Below are 14,810 nucleotides of genomic sequence, written 5' to 3'. Positions count from 1 at the left end.
ACTTTTCTATTTTAAAGGGGTATTTTCTATTTTTTTCCACAATGGGCATGTATACATTTTGTAATCCAAGTGATCTGAATGTTATTCAAGAAGTAAGATAAATGATTTTTGTAAAAGTCTCACTTCTAAGTTATTTTCCACATTAGCTCCCAGTTTTTATGTTATATAATCCTGTTTGATTTAAATTATTTTCTGATTCAGCAAGAGTCCATTCACATTAATGTAACATTTAGCAATCTGTCATCTGCATAATTATACAACTGTGATTATTAGGTAGGGTAGAAAAAAACTCCCATCTCTGAATTAAAATGGTCTCTTAGCATTTGTTATCTGTAGAGAGCAGACTGATGTTGTGGTTAAGAGGACTATATTGAATAAAGAAGGCATTTAGCAATAGGTATGTGAGCAGTGTGAACACCATCAGTGACCTCTAAGTCCTGGGTCCCTAGGCCACGAACGTTTTCTCACACGTTAAGCAAATAGATGAAGCATCCCTGTGTGCAGGATATCTTTCTATTTTGATCGGATGCCAAGCTCTTCATTGCTTTTGCATGAATTAGTGGTTATTGCTTTTTTTAAAAAAAGTATGGTTGTATAAGCTTTCTAATGAACTGACTTCTTTTTTTCTAGATATGCCTACAGTGGATAACTCAGTGTTTTTGGAATTATTTAGATTGGATAGAAATCTGCCATTATATCGCTACTTGTGTTTTCCTTGGTCCTGATTACCAAGTGTATATCTGTATAGCTATATTCAAACACTTACAACAAGACATTCTGCAGCACACTCAGACTCAAGATCTGCAGGTTTTCCTAAAAGTAAGTAACTTCAGGGGGAACATGGTGGTTGAGTTCACAGCTAACTTTAATTTGATTCTTAATATCAGATATTTTTCTAGACAGTCATCTAAAAACAACCTTAAGCGGGGCAGCTGGGTAGCTCAGTTGGTTAAGCATCTGACTCTTGGTTTCAGTTCAGGTCATGATCTTACAGTCTGTGAGTTCAAGCCCCACGTGTGGAGCCCACTTGGGATTCTCTCTTTCCCTCTCTCTATGCCCCTCACCCACTCGCTCTCTCTGTCTCTCAAAATAATTGAATAAATTTAAAATAAAACAACCTTTAGAGTAGGTACTATTATTCTCATTTTAGAGTTGAGGAAACTGAGGGACCAACTTAAGTAAGCTGCCCAAGATTACACGGTAAGAAGCAGTGGGACTGGGATGTGAAGTAGCTAAGCTACTGGGATTCAAAACTTGGCCTTTAGCCAGCGTGCTACTCCACACACTGTTTTTTGTTATATTCCTTCTACCTTATTTGGTCACTAAAAGTTCAAGCTACTATGTCAATACAGAGGTTTGAAACATTTTAAAAGCATTTCATGTAATTTCCTATACCTTCATATTCTATATTTTTTAAACTTTCACCTATTCTTATAAAATGTTTCCATGAAAGATTATTCCATCATAACATTCTTTTTAAACAGTCACTACCTTACATAAGTTAATTTTTTAAATACAATATAGTTGCTCAGTTTGTTTCTCACAGTAATATGACGTTTGAAGCTCTGGACTTTAGGAAACACATGTTCAATAAATACATCCCTGTGTGCAGTTCTTCATGGGAATCCAACTGTATTCATTTTAAGTTAAAATCTTTCCTTGAATTTGAAGTATGTTTCCCTCCCCATGCTACCTTCACCTTCCCACAAAGCACACATACACATGCACACACCCAGACCTGCATTAGTCCTTTGCTAGGTTTTCTCTGGATCAACAAATCATCTTTATGTTAATTAATTCTTTAATTATTCTTTGTCATTTTTCTTTACCACTAGATCTTGTCAGAGCTATTTTCCATTTAATAATGATTTTCTGTAAATAAATGTCATCAATTATTCAAAGTTGCCAAACTATCAGGCATTTCTATTTCATAGAGATACTGAATTCAGAAGGTCAAAGACTTTCTATATGTATCACTAGAATTATGATCTTAGGAACGTTTTTAATGAAAAAATATACCAAGACAGTGGTTGTACATGTAAAATGAAAACTTAGGTAGAAAAAGAAAAAAGTTATCTGCAACAGGTAATTTGGAGGACAGGAATGGTTAAACAAATGGGAATTATGCTGAGGACAAAAATGTGGGTTCCTATTTAGTAAGGGACACTTTCGTCACTGCCATGGTCAATTCATAGGAATCTCAGAGTCTGAAGTTTTCCCAAGGGCTTATATTTGAATATCCTCTAACCTGTAAATCTATAACCTCTTATCCCACTTTGGTATCTCTTATAGCTGAAATTATTTTATATATATTTTTGTCAGTCTTTCTCAGTATAATGTACGTATTCCACAAGGACAGTGATTTTGTCCATCTTGTTTACGAATGTATTTTCAATGCCTTGAACAGTACCTGGCACATGGTAGGTGCCCAGTAAATACCTGTTGACAGAATAAACAAATAAAAAATATAAAGGGAAAGATGAACTTAGTTTTGTTCACATTTAATAACAAACATTACCGAATTCTTTGATTGCTGGTGATGATTATTGCAGTTTCATCTCTGTTGAGTTCTCTACTGCTTGATAATGCTGTCAGTTTAAAGAATTTTTAAATGAGGGGAGAAAGGTTACTACTCAAGTCCTGTTTAAATTACTAAAATTTTAATTGAATTGGTTTAAATCCAAACTAATAACATGTTGGCAAAGAATTAATTTTAGCACTTGTCCCGGAACTAACCTTACTTCTTGCTCTGCTGTTAGCATTCGTCTGAGGGATTAGGAGAAATATCTTTCTGATATTGTGGCTTCACTTTATTTTTTGTTTTCAGCAAGTAAATCTCAAGTTCACTGATCTCTTTTGGTGAGCAGTTATTTTTCTTGTGTGATAAATTCCAGTGTGGTTTATTTAAATATGCATTTACATACCCTGTTACTCTATTAAGCCCTGTTATGGTCTGTTGTTTCCAATGTATATAATACCTACAGACTATTTTCTACTTATTCACATATTAACCAATAATGAAACTTTGGTTAATAAAGTGATTTAATTTTCCCTTCCTTTGGAAGACAACCCAAGTCAAAAATAGTTCTATGATTCAAAAATTCTCATTCAAGTAGAAGTTAAAGGATTAAACCTGGGGAATTATGTTTTATTATACTTTCTAATCCAGAAATCTCAGACTTGTGCAAAGGGTGGGAAAAAAAATTAATAATTCTCCACATATACCACAGCCATAATAATATTCTTATATAGATTACATGCTGTTTCTTGACTGTACGTATTTTTAAATGATTGCTTTGGAAGAGGTGAAGTAGAACAGAGGACTTACTTTTTAGGGTATTTGGTGGGTTTATTTTTATTTTTTTTTTATTTTTGAAGAATGGGTCCATACTTCTTTTATAATAAAACTACTTTTTAAAAGGAGGATATTGAATCATTGTATAAAAATAGATAAAACAAGCATCCATTGTAAACAATGTTCAAATAATCAGACCCAATTGAATGTTTCAAAAATTTTGAAAAACCACAAATGTGTTTTCAACTATTATTAGTTATCCTGAAAACTTCAGGTACTAGACGGTTCCAGAAGATTGAAAATATGCAGTTTTTTCCTGGTTAATTATTGACAGAAAGTGACATGATAGAAGCATCGCTTTAGGAATAATAATGATCTGTCTGAAGCAGATAGTGTTGAGACAATATCAACCCATTTGTATTAATTTGGTTTAGGCTCCAGATCTTAAATTAGGTAATTGAGAGTCTAGACTCATTGCCTACTTTTCTGATAGCGCACTGAGCAATTCTTCATGATCAGTGTGTTAAAAAGATGACTTGGAATTTCTTAGACCAGGTGGTGAGCATAGTCAGGCCTGATTTACTTAAAAAACAAAACCAAAGAATAAAATAAAAAACCCAAACACTTTATTTTTCCTTTTTTGACTAAACCACTAAATGATTAATGAATGGCATGAATATAAGTTGTTATTAGCAAGGTATTTTCTGAGTTTTTCACAACATCTTTGTAGACACAACAAATATGTAGGTTGATAATAGAGCAGCGTTATTATATATTATGTATAATAAGTGCATTATCCCCACACTGTGGCAATTGATAGATCATTACTGACCTAAAAAGCAACTTCTGAAGGTATGCTGAAGAGCTTAGTTCTTGGACTTAGGATCTTAAATGTTTTTATCTGTGACAGATAAAGGTTCAGGAAATCTGTAGTCACCACACTTACTAGAAAGAAAAACATCACCCAGAAAGATAAGTATAGTGCTCTCAAATATCCCAGTGAGCTTGGAAGTGTAAAGTTTGGTTTGTTTGTTTGTTTGTTTTAAGTGGAGTCATCTCTCTCACTCACGCAAGCAAGCCGGTTTAGAAAGAGTTTAAGAGTAGTTTAGAAGACTCACTGTTTCAGCCAACTGGCTATATTGCATTTCTCTCTAGCTTGATAATAGGCTGGCAGTGATCTTGGTTTAGTTTGTGAATTCAATTGAATTCGACTTGGGGAAAACTTCACTGAAATGCCAGGCTGGGAAAAGATTGCCTTCCAGTGAAAATCAGGCTGTGAAGGCTCAAAATACTTAATTAGAATGCTTCAACTAAATCCTGCATGTTATGGCAAAATCAATTTATAATTATGAAAAAATCAGATTAATTTCAATCCAATCAGTAAATTGTCAAGAGGAATTTTGTTTTTGTTGTTCTTGCAGCTGTTACCAGATCATGTTGACAGGTAAGGAATGGAGATCAGACTGAGAAACATCACATGAATTGCTAAGCTTTTAACAGACAAAAGTATACATGGTACTAAAAATAATTCACCATCTGAGGGAATAGATAAAACATGTTCAGTTTTATGTCAACAGTGGTTTGCAGATATGTGTTTTTCGTTGTTCTTATATCACTCGAGTCTGCCCGCATTCAAATTCTGGCTCTGTCACTCTGTAAGCTTGGGCACGTTGCTTAACCTCTTTGTGCCACAGTTTTCTCATCCGTATAATTAACTGTGAAATAATACCTATTACATGGAGTAATTAGATAATATCTGTAAAATACTCCTAGAACATTGCCACATAGCCAGTGCTTTTAAAAAAAAAAGTTAGTAGAGGGGCGCCTGGGTGGTGCAGTCGGTTAAGCGTCCGACTTCAGCCAGGTCACAATCTCGCGGTCCGTGAGTTCGAGCCCCGCGTCAGGCTCTGGGCTGATGGCTCAGAGCCTGGAGCCTGTTTCCGATTCTGTGTCTCCCTCTCTCTCTGCCCCTCCACCGTTCATGCTCTGTCTCTCTCTGTCCCAAAAATAAATAAACGTTGAAAAAAAAAATTAAAAAAAAAAAGTTAGCAGTTATTTGAATTTCTACATCCTTGTCTCATCCTTCTCCTATTCTTTTTTTTTTTCTTTTTCTTTTCCTGAGAGAGAGAGTGCACAAGTGAGTGTGAGTGGGGGAGGCGCAGAGAGAGAATCTTAAGCAGGCCCTACAGCCAGCATGATGTACAATGCCGGGGCTCTATCTCAGGGTCATGAAATCATGACCTGAGCCAAGTTAAAGAGCCACCCCAAGACCTGGGCCAAGTTGCTTAGCCAACTGAGCCACCCAGGCACCCCTGTTGCTCTTATTAACTGAAGAAAAAGATGTATAGAGAACAAAGGAAATAGGCCTTTTTCCTGAGTCTACAGTTAGAATATATATTTTGCTCCCATTTTTTCTCTTCTCTAGGCACTTAGACATCTTAGTATATCATAGATTACCTGGCATGTACTTCAGAGCTATGTCAGGAACATTCTCTTACATTGTATCAGGTCAAGGCCTAATCTCTCATTTACCCAGCCAAAATAGAATCATCTCTCTAGTCATCACATATCCCCATGTACCCCTCAGCTGAAAAAAAAATTTAATGTTTATTTATTTATTTATTTATTTTAGAGAGAGAGAGAGAGAGAGAGAGTGCAAGTAGGGAAGGGGCAGTAGGAGAGGGAGACAGAGAATCCAGAGCAGGCCTGGTACTGTCAGCATAGAGCCTGACGCGGGGCTTGAAGTCACGAACTGTGAGATCATGACCTGAGCCAAAGTTGGAAGCTTAACCGACTGAGGCAACCAGGTGCCCCTGAGTTAAAAATTTTAAGAATCACACACTATAGTGAATATTTAAGAGCCTCATTCTATCCAGAACCACACATGCTATATACACTCCCCTGATCCTGAGGATCGTTAGTATGTTTACTGAAACTGATACATCTAGACTCTTCCCCAGGCCTACCAAAACAATTTTCACAACAGGCCTGAGTTGTCACGTTTTAGTATAAAACCTCAAATAGCTTGAAACTTCTAGGATATGTAAAAATGTCACCTTTGAAACTTGAACACAGGATGCCAAAACCAGAGATTCAGAAGTTTTGGGGCTTTGGGGCTTAGGAATTTCTAATTGTACCAAGCACCCCAGGAGAAGCATACTAGAAAAAAAAGCATTACTTGCAGATTGGTTATTTTTCTACCACTTTAACCGAGAAAGAAGCTCCTTTTTCATGATAGGTCAAACACAACACACAAGAAGCCATCTCTAGCAAAGGTAAAAAGTGGAACTAAGTTCACAAAACCCCTTCTCACATGTGCCTCTTACAATATAATTTGATGCTTCTTACTTCTTACTTAGTAAGATGTAAGTAAGTACACTTGATCTTTTTGTACTTTGTATCTATTTACCACCCTGAAAGGCCTTATCTTTGATTCAGATTCCAAATTTACAGGGCTTGCAGTAGCTCTAAGAACATTTCTGCTGGAAATTATTTTTGGAAACCTTTGCTGGTACAAGTAATGTTTGAAAGGATAGGTATAGCTTGATTTCCATAATAGGCATATTCCTGAGAAGTTACAAGAAAAGACTGTAATACAATATCATAAGTGGATTGTTCCCTTATGTTTTTTATCAAGGGGTTGAAAACAGTGGAGTACTACTTGGCAGTGAGAAAGAATGAAATCTAGCCTTTTGTAGCAACGTAGATAGAACTGGATGGAGAGTGTTATGCTAAATGAAATAAGTCATACAGAGAAAGACAGATACCATATGTTTTCACTCTTATGTGGATCCTGAAAACTTAACAGAAGACCATGGGGGAGGGGAATGAAAAAAAAAGTTAGGGAGAGAGCCAAACCATAAGAGACTCTTAAAAACTGAGAATAAACTGAGGGTTGATGGGGGGTGGGAGGGAGAGGAGGGTGGGTGATGGGCGTTGAGGAGGGCACCTGTTGGGATGAGCACTGGGTGTTATATGGAAACCAATCTGACAATAAATTTCATATTAAAAAAGAAAAAGAAAAACAGACTGGAGTCAATAATCATTGATGCTTCACATTATAGATTTGCAGTGCAATCAAGAAAATCTATCTTAGCCATTTTAGAGACCATCAGTTAACAAAGATGTTCTTATTATGACCACCATTAACACCTTGAGTGCTTATTGAATGCCAGGCACTAGGGCAAAGGAATTTATACGCATTGTTAATTCACTCATTGACTTATTCAACTATTGTACAAGAGCTGTGTCCCAGGCATTATAGTCACAAAACAGGTCATATCCCTACCCACATTGACCTTACAGTCTACTGGTAGATATTTAAATAAATATATAATATTTTAGGTATTGATAAATCTTAATTTAAGGAACTTAAACATGGTAAGGGAAGTCAGAGGTGCTATTGGATAAAGAGTCCAGAAAAGCCTACTCTGAGAGCAGAAACAGAGACTTGAATGAGGCAAGGAAAAGGAACTTCTGGACAAAATTCTTCTAAATGGGAAAAAAGGCAAGGGCAGAAGCTTAGAGGGAGAAATGAGTTTGGTCCACTTAGAAAGTGTTGAGATACTACCGTGGCTAGAACAAGGTGAGGTAGTTAGAGAGGCGTCAGGACCCAGATCATACAAGGTTTTATAGTTCATGATAAAGAGTTCATGTGCTACATTTACACATGAGAAATTGAAGGTTAGTGTCAGTAACTTCCCCAGGTGTATATATCTAGTAACTACTACAGGGGAGTTTGAACCATTTTTTTGCTCTGAATCGAAATCTTGTGCTCTTTCTAGTATATCAGGTTGTCTCTCATTGACTAATCTGGTTACCTTTTTAAAAAACTTTAAATTCAGTGGACCTTCTAATTAAATGTTCTCATTAGTAAAAGAAAACGGAGTTCTGTATGCAAATGAGAGGCAAGCTGTGGATATGCCATATCATGTAATATTGAATGCACACGAAACACTGTGGTTTAGAACAGTAATTTTTAATGCTTTTTGATGATTCAACATTTGAAACCCAGAAATAAGAGAGAGAATCATTGAAGGCATACTGGTTGAAAAGCCATTAGGTACAAAAAAGAAAATGCAATATGCTCAAAATGAACTTCTAACCAATATGTAAACCACTTCAGAAGTAACCTAATTTAAAAAAATGCTTTTCTTGAAGAAGTAGCGCATTGTTTATATAAAAAGGCATAGTGTTGCCAGATATAATTACATATGTCTACCTATTTAAAGAATTAGGGAATTCAGGGGTGCCTGGCCGGCTCGGTTAGTAGAACATGTGACTTTTGATCTTGGGGTCATGAATTTAAGCCCCATGTTGGAGATAGAGATTACAAAAAAAAAAGAATAAGGAAATTCATATTTTTATACAGAGTCCCATGTACTTAAGTCCATAAACAAGATGATAAAGCAGTATTCTGAAGAAATGGTCTGTTATAGTTTGAATGATAAACTGACAGTCTAGATGGTTGTAATTGCAAAGTAAAGTTATCCAGTAAAAAGGTCATTAGAGAACATTTAGAATAAAATGAAAAATATACCACTCTGGACACAGAAAGTAGATTTGGAGATTCTGAAGATTTTATTCAGAGTTATAAATTGTGAATTTTAAATAATGAACTACATAATTTAAAAACATTCTTTTAAAATGAATATTTGATTTTTCTCTTATGAAATATGACCTTGATATAAGAATTATTTGCCATTTTTTGCTTCAAGTTTTTATTTAAATTCCAATTAGTTTACAGTATAATATTAGTTTCAAGAATAGAATTTAGTGATTCATCATGAGGCCCTTCCATAATACCCATGACCCATTTAGCCCACTCCCCCTACCTTCTTTCCAACAACCCTGTTTGTTCTCTGTAGTTCAGAGTCTGTTTAATGGTTTGCCTATTTCTCCCCCTCTATGCTCATTGGTTTTGTTTATTAAATTTCATATATGAGTGAAATCGTATGGTATTTGTCTTTCTCTGACTTATTTTACTTAGCATAATACTCTCTAGTTCCATCCATGTTGTTGCAAATGGTAAGACTTCATTCTTTTTGATAGCTGAGTAATATTCTAGTGTGTGTGTGTGTGTGTGTGTGTGTGTATACCATATCTTCTTTATCCATTCATCTGTCGGTGGACATTTGGGTTTTTTCCATTATTTGGCTATTGTTGATAATGCTGCTATAAACATTGGGGTGTATGCATCCCCTTGAATAAGTATTGTTGCATCCCTTGGTAAATACCTAGTAGTGCATTGCTGGATCATAGGGTAGTTCTATTTTCAACTTTTTTTTTTAAGTTTATTTTGAGAGAAAGTGCACTTGCACATACAAGCAGGAAGAGAGCAGAGAGGGAGAGAGAGCGAAAATTCCAAACAGGCTCTGCACTGTCAGCACAGTGCCTGACATGGGGCTCAAACTCAGGAACCGTGAGATTGTGACCTGAGCCAAAATCAAGAGTCGGGCTCCTAACTTCTGAGGTACCCAGATGCCCCTCTATTTTTAAATTTTTGAAGAACCTTCATACTGTTTTCCAGAGTGGCTGCACCAGTTTGCATTAAAGGTGTCTCTTCAATGTAGTTATCAGGATATTTTCTCTTTATTTTAAAATTATTGTTCACAATTGAAACCATAATTTAGAAAACATTCTAAGGAAAAAATATATTTAAAAAAAGTGATAGCTATGGTTCTCCATAGGTAGTTTTTATTTATAAATTAAGTGAAACAATAATTAAAAGATGTTCAGTATATTTTGCTTAGGTTTGCCCAGAAAAGAATTATTAGAGCTATTGTTCAAATGCTTTCATCCTCTATTGTGATTTAGTTGATGAGCAATAGACATTCTTTTAAAAATCATCAATATACACTAAAGCAATTTTTTTGGCATGAGGCCTTTATCTGGTAAGATTAACACATTACTATAATTTCTCACCAGCTGAGATACAGTTTTAGTGAGGAGTTGATCAGAACCAAATCACACATAATTTGAATGAAGAGAATGGATAAATCCATAAATAGTTCTGTGACTACAACAGTAACTATTTAAAGTGAATTCTAGAACAGTAAGAATGGCCTTACTTCAATCCTATTTTCCCCCAAAGAACAAAGTGAAATATTTTTTTATAGAGAAATCACAAAAACCTAGTGTTTCTGCTATTCATAAGATGAACATCTTCCCTTTGAGTTGCTTATACATAAAACTGGAGACAATATACACCTCAGCTGTTAATGTTTTAGGACAGGGACCTGCAGACATCTTTGTGTCTTCAAGATATTACCAAGAACTTTACATACAATGAGAATGAATGAGTTAATGAAGACATAAGAGAATAGATAACATTACAGTTATTTGTGTTAATTGAATAGAGTTCAGATTTTTATGTTGGAAGGTATTAATTCTAGCCTTAATGGTGTAAAGCTTTGCATACAACTTAACATCATTTAGGTCTTTTATATATAACATTAGACGTGTGGGGGCACCTGGGTGGCACATTGGATGATGGAGCAGCTGACTTCAGCTCAGGTCATGATCTCACGGTTCGTGAGTTTGAGCCCCGCGTCAGGCTTGCTGCTTTCAGCCTGTCAGCACAGAGCCCGATTTGGATCCTCTGTACCCCTCCCTCTCCCTGCCCCTCCCCAGCTCATTCACTCTTTCTCTCTCTCTCAAAAAATAAATAAAACATTTAAAAAAAAAGATATAACACCAGACTTGTAGAAAAGTAATAAATTTTTTAATGTACCAGCTAGTCCTCCAGATTGCCCATATTTTAGGTGATGCATGGTAAAATTAGTATAACTTCTCCCAAGTTATTTGTAAGCTGTGAACTATTACTTAGGAGTGAGCAGTGACATCTGAGGGAGGTCTTTACAAGCATTCTTATTGAAAATTGCATATGTGATGTTTTTCTAGGTGTTATACATTCATGTGTCTCATCTGTAAACTGTCTATAACACAATTTCTGGTATATGATAATATATTATGTCTTACTCGTTTTAAATTGCTTTTGGTTTTTGTTAGTAACTTTTACCTTTAAATTGTAATGTATAGGAAGGCATGAATTGTCCAGTTTTTAAAATAATCTCCAAAATTCTGAACATGATACTTATTACATTGAATCAGGTATGATTTTTCTTCAGAATTTTTGTTTTATTTTGAAGGGTAGGTACTGCACAGCTAGTATTTGGAAATGCTAAAAGAAATAGACACAATTCTCTAAAAGTCTCTAAGATTCTAAATTAATATTCATATTGTTTTAATTTATTCTTGAGTGCCTCATTTGGGACACTAACCATTAAATTCAGAATTAGCATAGACATGCATAGTACCAACATTATGAGTTACAGACTATTGAAGGTTTTATGAACCTTCATAGCTGTAGAACAAGGTATGTCTTACGACATTATAGTATCCTTTGATAAGCTTTAGAGTCTTTACTAACTAAAAATGTGAACAATCATTCTGTAATTGAAACTATCCAAAATACTGGGAAGATTTCATTAACTAAGAGTTTATCTTATATTTTCTTAGCTGTAAAGCATATTTGGTTTTAAACACAGACAACCTTGTTTCATAGGGACATGATTTCTTGCTATCACATACAGACACAGCCTACTACATAAAAAGCAATTACAATTTACTAGCAACATAAAACCCTGTCTGTAGCTTTAAAAAAAGTCAACTATTTAAATTCATTAACTTAGAATGTGTTTCTTTACACATGAGAATTAACTTCTCTCTGTATTTTTTGACAGGAAGAAGCACTGCATGGGTTTCGAGTGAGTGATTACTTTGAATACATGGAGATTTTGGAACAAAACTACCGACCAGTGGTGCTGAGGGACATGCGCAATGTTAGAGTGCAGAGCACATAGATGGTGGCACAGACAGTTGAATGCCACGTTTTATTTCTGTTTAAAGGAAACAATCGTTTTCTGTGTCTATAACAGCATATGCTTTGTGAATATGTATATTGTGAATCAATGCTGAGACTTTTTGAATATAATAATATATTCAAGTAGATATAGCTCAATTTGTCACATGAAGTAAATTCTTTTTTGTAAGTTTTTTGTTTTGCAAGGTGATTTTAGAGTCAGATCTAATTTACTTCTAGTTCTTTGTATTTAAAAGCTAGTCCCAACCTACATCTCTTCCTTCACCAGAAGATTAAAATATTTTTTCCAATGAATTTTAAAAGAAGTGGCAATATTGTAAATAATTGTTTGACTAGCCAGAGAGAGAGTCCATAGAAACAAGGAAGACAGTTGTTTTCTTGATATCTTGTCTTCACATATAAAAGAAAAATAGACAAAGCCACAACTATTTATTTAACATGTGGGGGAAATAAATGATATTTATCATGGCAAATGCTAAGAAAACTATTGTCCTCAGACATAATTGTGTTTCTAGGAATTGCTTGTGATACCTATATCAAGTTATAATTTTTCATGTGAGATGTCTCTACATGGTTCATTTAAAAGATAGATTGGTTATTTCATACTGATAAGCATTTGTTACGCATTTTTTTAGTGATAAATTTTATTTGTACTGAACATAACATTAAGGAGAATAATTTCTAAATTATTTTCAATGACTAACACGATGTTTTATTTAAATGGAAGGCTTTGCTCCAATGAGATTATTAATACAATATGGAAAGGTCTATTTTCCTCTAATTGTCACATTTATTATATGAAAGAATACACAAAAGTATTTTTCAGTTAGCGATTTTAACAAGTTTTTTTTAAATTATAGGTAGTAGTCATTTTGTTTGCATTGCTTATATTTAAATATAAATCAACCGTTAAGACTATTCTCAAGCTTTTTTTTTAAACCGAAAATGGTTCATCCACAAACTCATTTTTCCTTTTGTATCATGAAACAACTGGCACTGTGCAGTTTTCAGCTTTGTGATATTTAGGATATTGCATTATCAACCTTCCAGAACTAGGTTTTATGCTGTAAATGCTAACAATAGCTGCTCGGTAATGGTGTTCCTAAAGGGCATTGAAAAAGTTGAGAAAAGAAAATTGAACAAGTTAATTTGACATATTACTCCCTTTAGCTGTGGTTGATAGGAGTAAAGTAAGAGAGTTCTAGGTTACCCAAAATACCAAGCTTTGTCTGCTTTCAAAGTTAATTTTGAAAAACTGTTTCACAGAATGCTTATGGTTTCACAAAATGTTTATGGTTTCATTTCTACCCACTCTGTTCCTGAGTTACTGTTACTGATACTAAGAAATTGCAGCTTTATTTCTTTTTTAAAAATTCTTACATGGTAATTAGAAATACAAATGGAGAAGGAACTATGACTTAGTTTTATAATATTCATTGGTGATTTTGATTGGAAACTGAAGATCTTGATAATTACAGTTACATTTTAGAAAGGTGAACTCAGTTCCAACTGGAAAGCTTTTGTTTTCATTTGTTAAAGAAATGTCTTATGAACAATGACCTACCAATTCAGTGAAATAAAATGTAAAATACGTTAGTATGTGTAGCTACCATTGTAAATTATTTTTGTACCTATTAGTTTAACAATATTCTTTAGAATAGAAATAAATACTGCCCTACCTTGTCCCTTTTTAATTATTTAAAGTATAAGTCCTTAGGACAAACTTAATTTCTCCTTTGTGAACAGGTACCTTGTACACTTACAGGATTCATTTTAAGAAACTATATTTTATCATACAATGAAAACAAATTTGTGAAAAATGTAAGTGCTCATATATAAATCTTTGAATATCTGTTTCCAACATTTCATCTCTGTAGTTATGCCTCCTTATGATACACAGGCATCTGAGGAATCTGTGATGGTAAAATAAATCTCAGAAATTAATCTAAACTTAACAAAATTCTACCCAAATTTGTGATTATTAAATTGTGGGTTCTAGTTTGATTTTCCAGTTCCAAGATATTAAAGAAATTCCTTCGGTTATTCATTGAATACACATGTTGAGGGTTGCAAGTATAATAAATATTTTTAATTTTTTTTTTAACATTTGTTTTTGAGAGAGAGAGAGAGAGAGAGACCGTGAGCGGGGGAGCAGCAAAGAGACAAGGAGAAACAGAATCTGAAGCAGGCCCTAGGCTCCAAGCTGTCAGCACAGAGCCCAACGCAGGGCTCAAACTCAAGAACCATGAGATCAAGACTTGAGCCGAAGTCAGATGCTTAACTGATTGAGACACCCAGGTGCCCCAATGAAATATTTTTAATATTCAGGATAGGGTAAATGAACTAACAGCACCTCTACTCAGAGTCCACAGTCTTTACGGAGAGATGAATAATTTTAAGCTGAAAATGCACTTTTAAAGATAAGTCGATAAGTAAGAAATGACCTCTGGATTTGGTGACTTTGATAAGCAGTTTTGATGGAGTAGTGAGGTTTGTTTGGAGTGGGTTTAAATGATGCTGAGAGGAAAGACTGGAGACTGGTCCTTCCAGGAGCACTGCTGAGCAGGGAAAGAGAATATGGAGGAGGCCGGGGGTCAAAAGACTTTTTAAAGATGGGAAATGGAAGCATTT

The 14,810-nt window shown here is 34.7% G+C and overlaps 1 protein-coding gene across 7 annotated transcripts in view; it reads left to right on the top strand.

Moving 5' to 3' along the window:
* Positions 1-14,134, top strand: part of TBC1D32 (TBC1 domain family member 32) — a 204,315-nt gene extending 190,181 nt beyond the window's left edge. For all 7 annotated transcript variants that reach the window (XM_045057969.1, XM_045057971.1, XM_011282635.4 and 4 more), the window contains 2 exons: positions 631-819; positions 12,040-14,134. In XM_045057969.1, coding sequence (XP_044913904.1) covers positions 631-819; positions 12,040-12,159 — 309 coding nt within the window. In that variant the 3' untranslated portion in view covers positions 12,160-14,134. The remainder of the gene's footprint in view (positions 1-630; positions 820-12,039) is intronic.
* The last annotated feature ends 676 nt before the right edge of the window (positions 14,135-14,810 follow it).

Source organism: Felis catus, chromosome B2, assembly GCF_018350175.1.
Source record: "Felis catus isolate Fca126 chromosome B2, F.catus_Fca126_mat1.0, whole genome shotgun sequence".
Taxonomy (NCBI): Eukaryota; Metazoa; Chordata; class Mammalia; order Carnivora; family Felidae; genus Felis; species Felis catus.
Note: the sequence above shows the minus strand (reverse complement) of the source record. Positions and strands in the feature narration are given on the sequence as shown.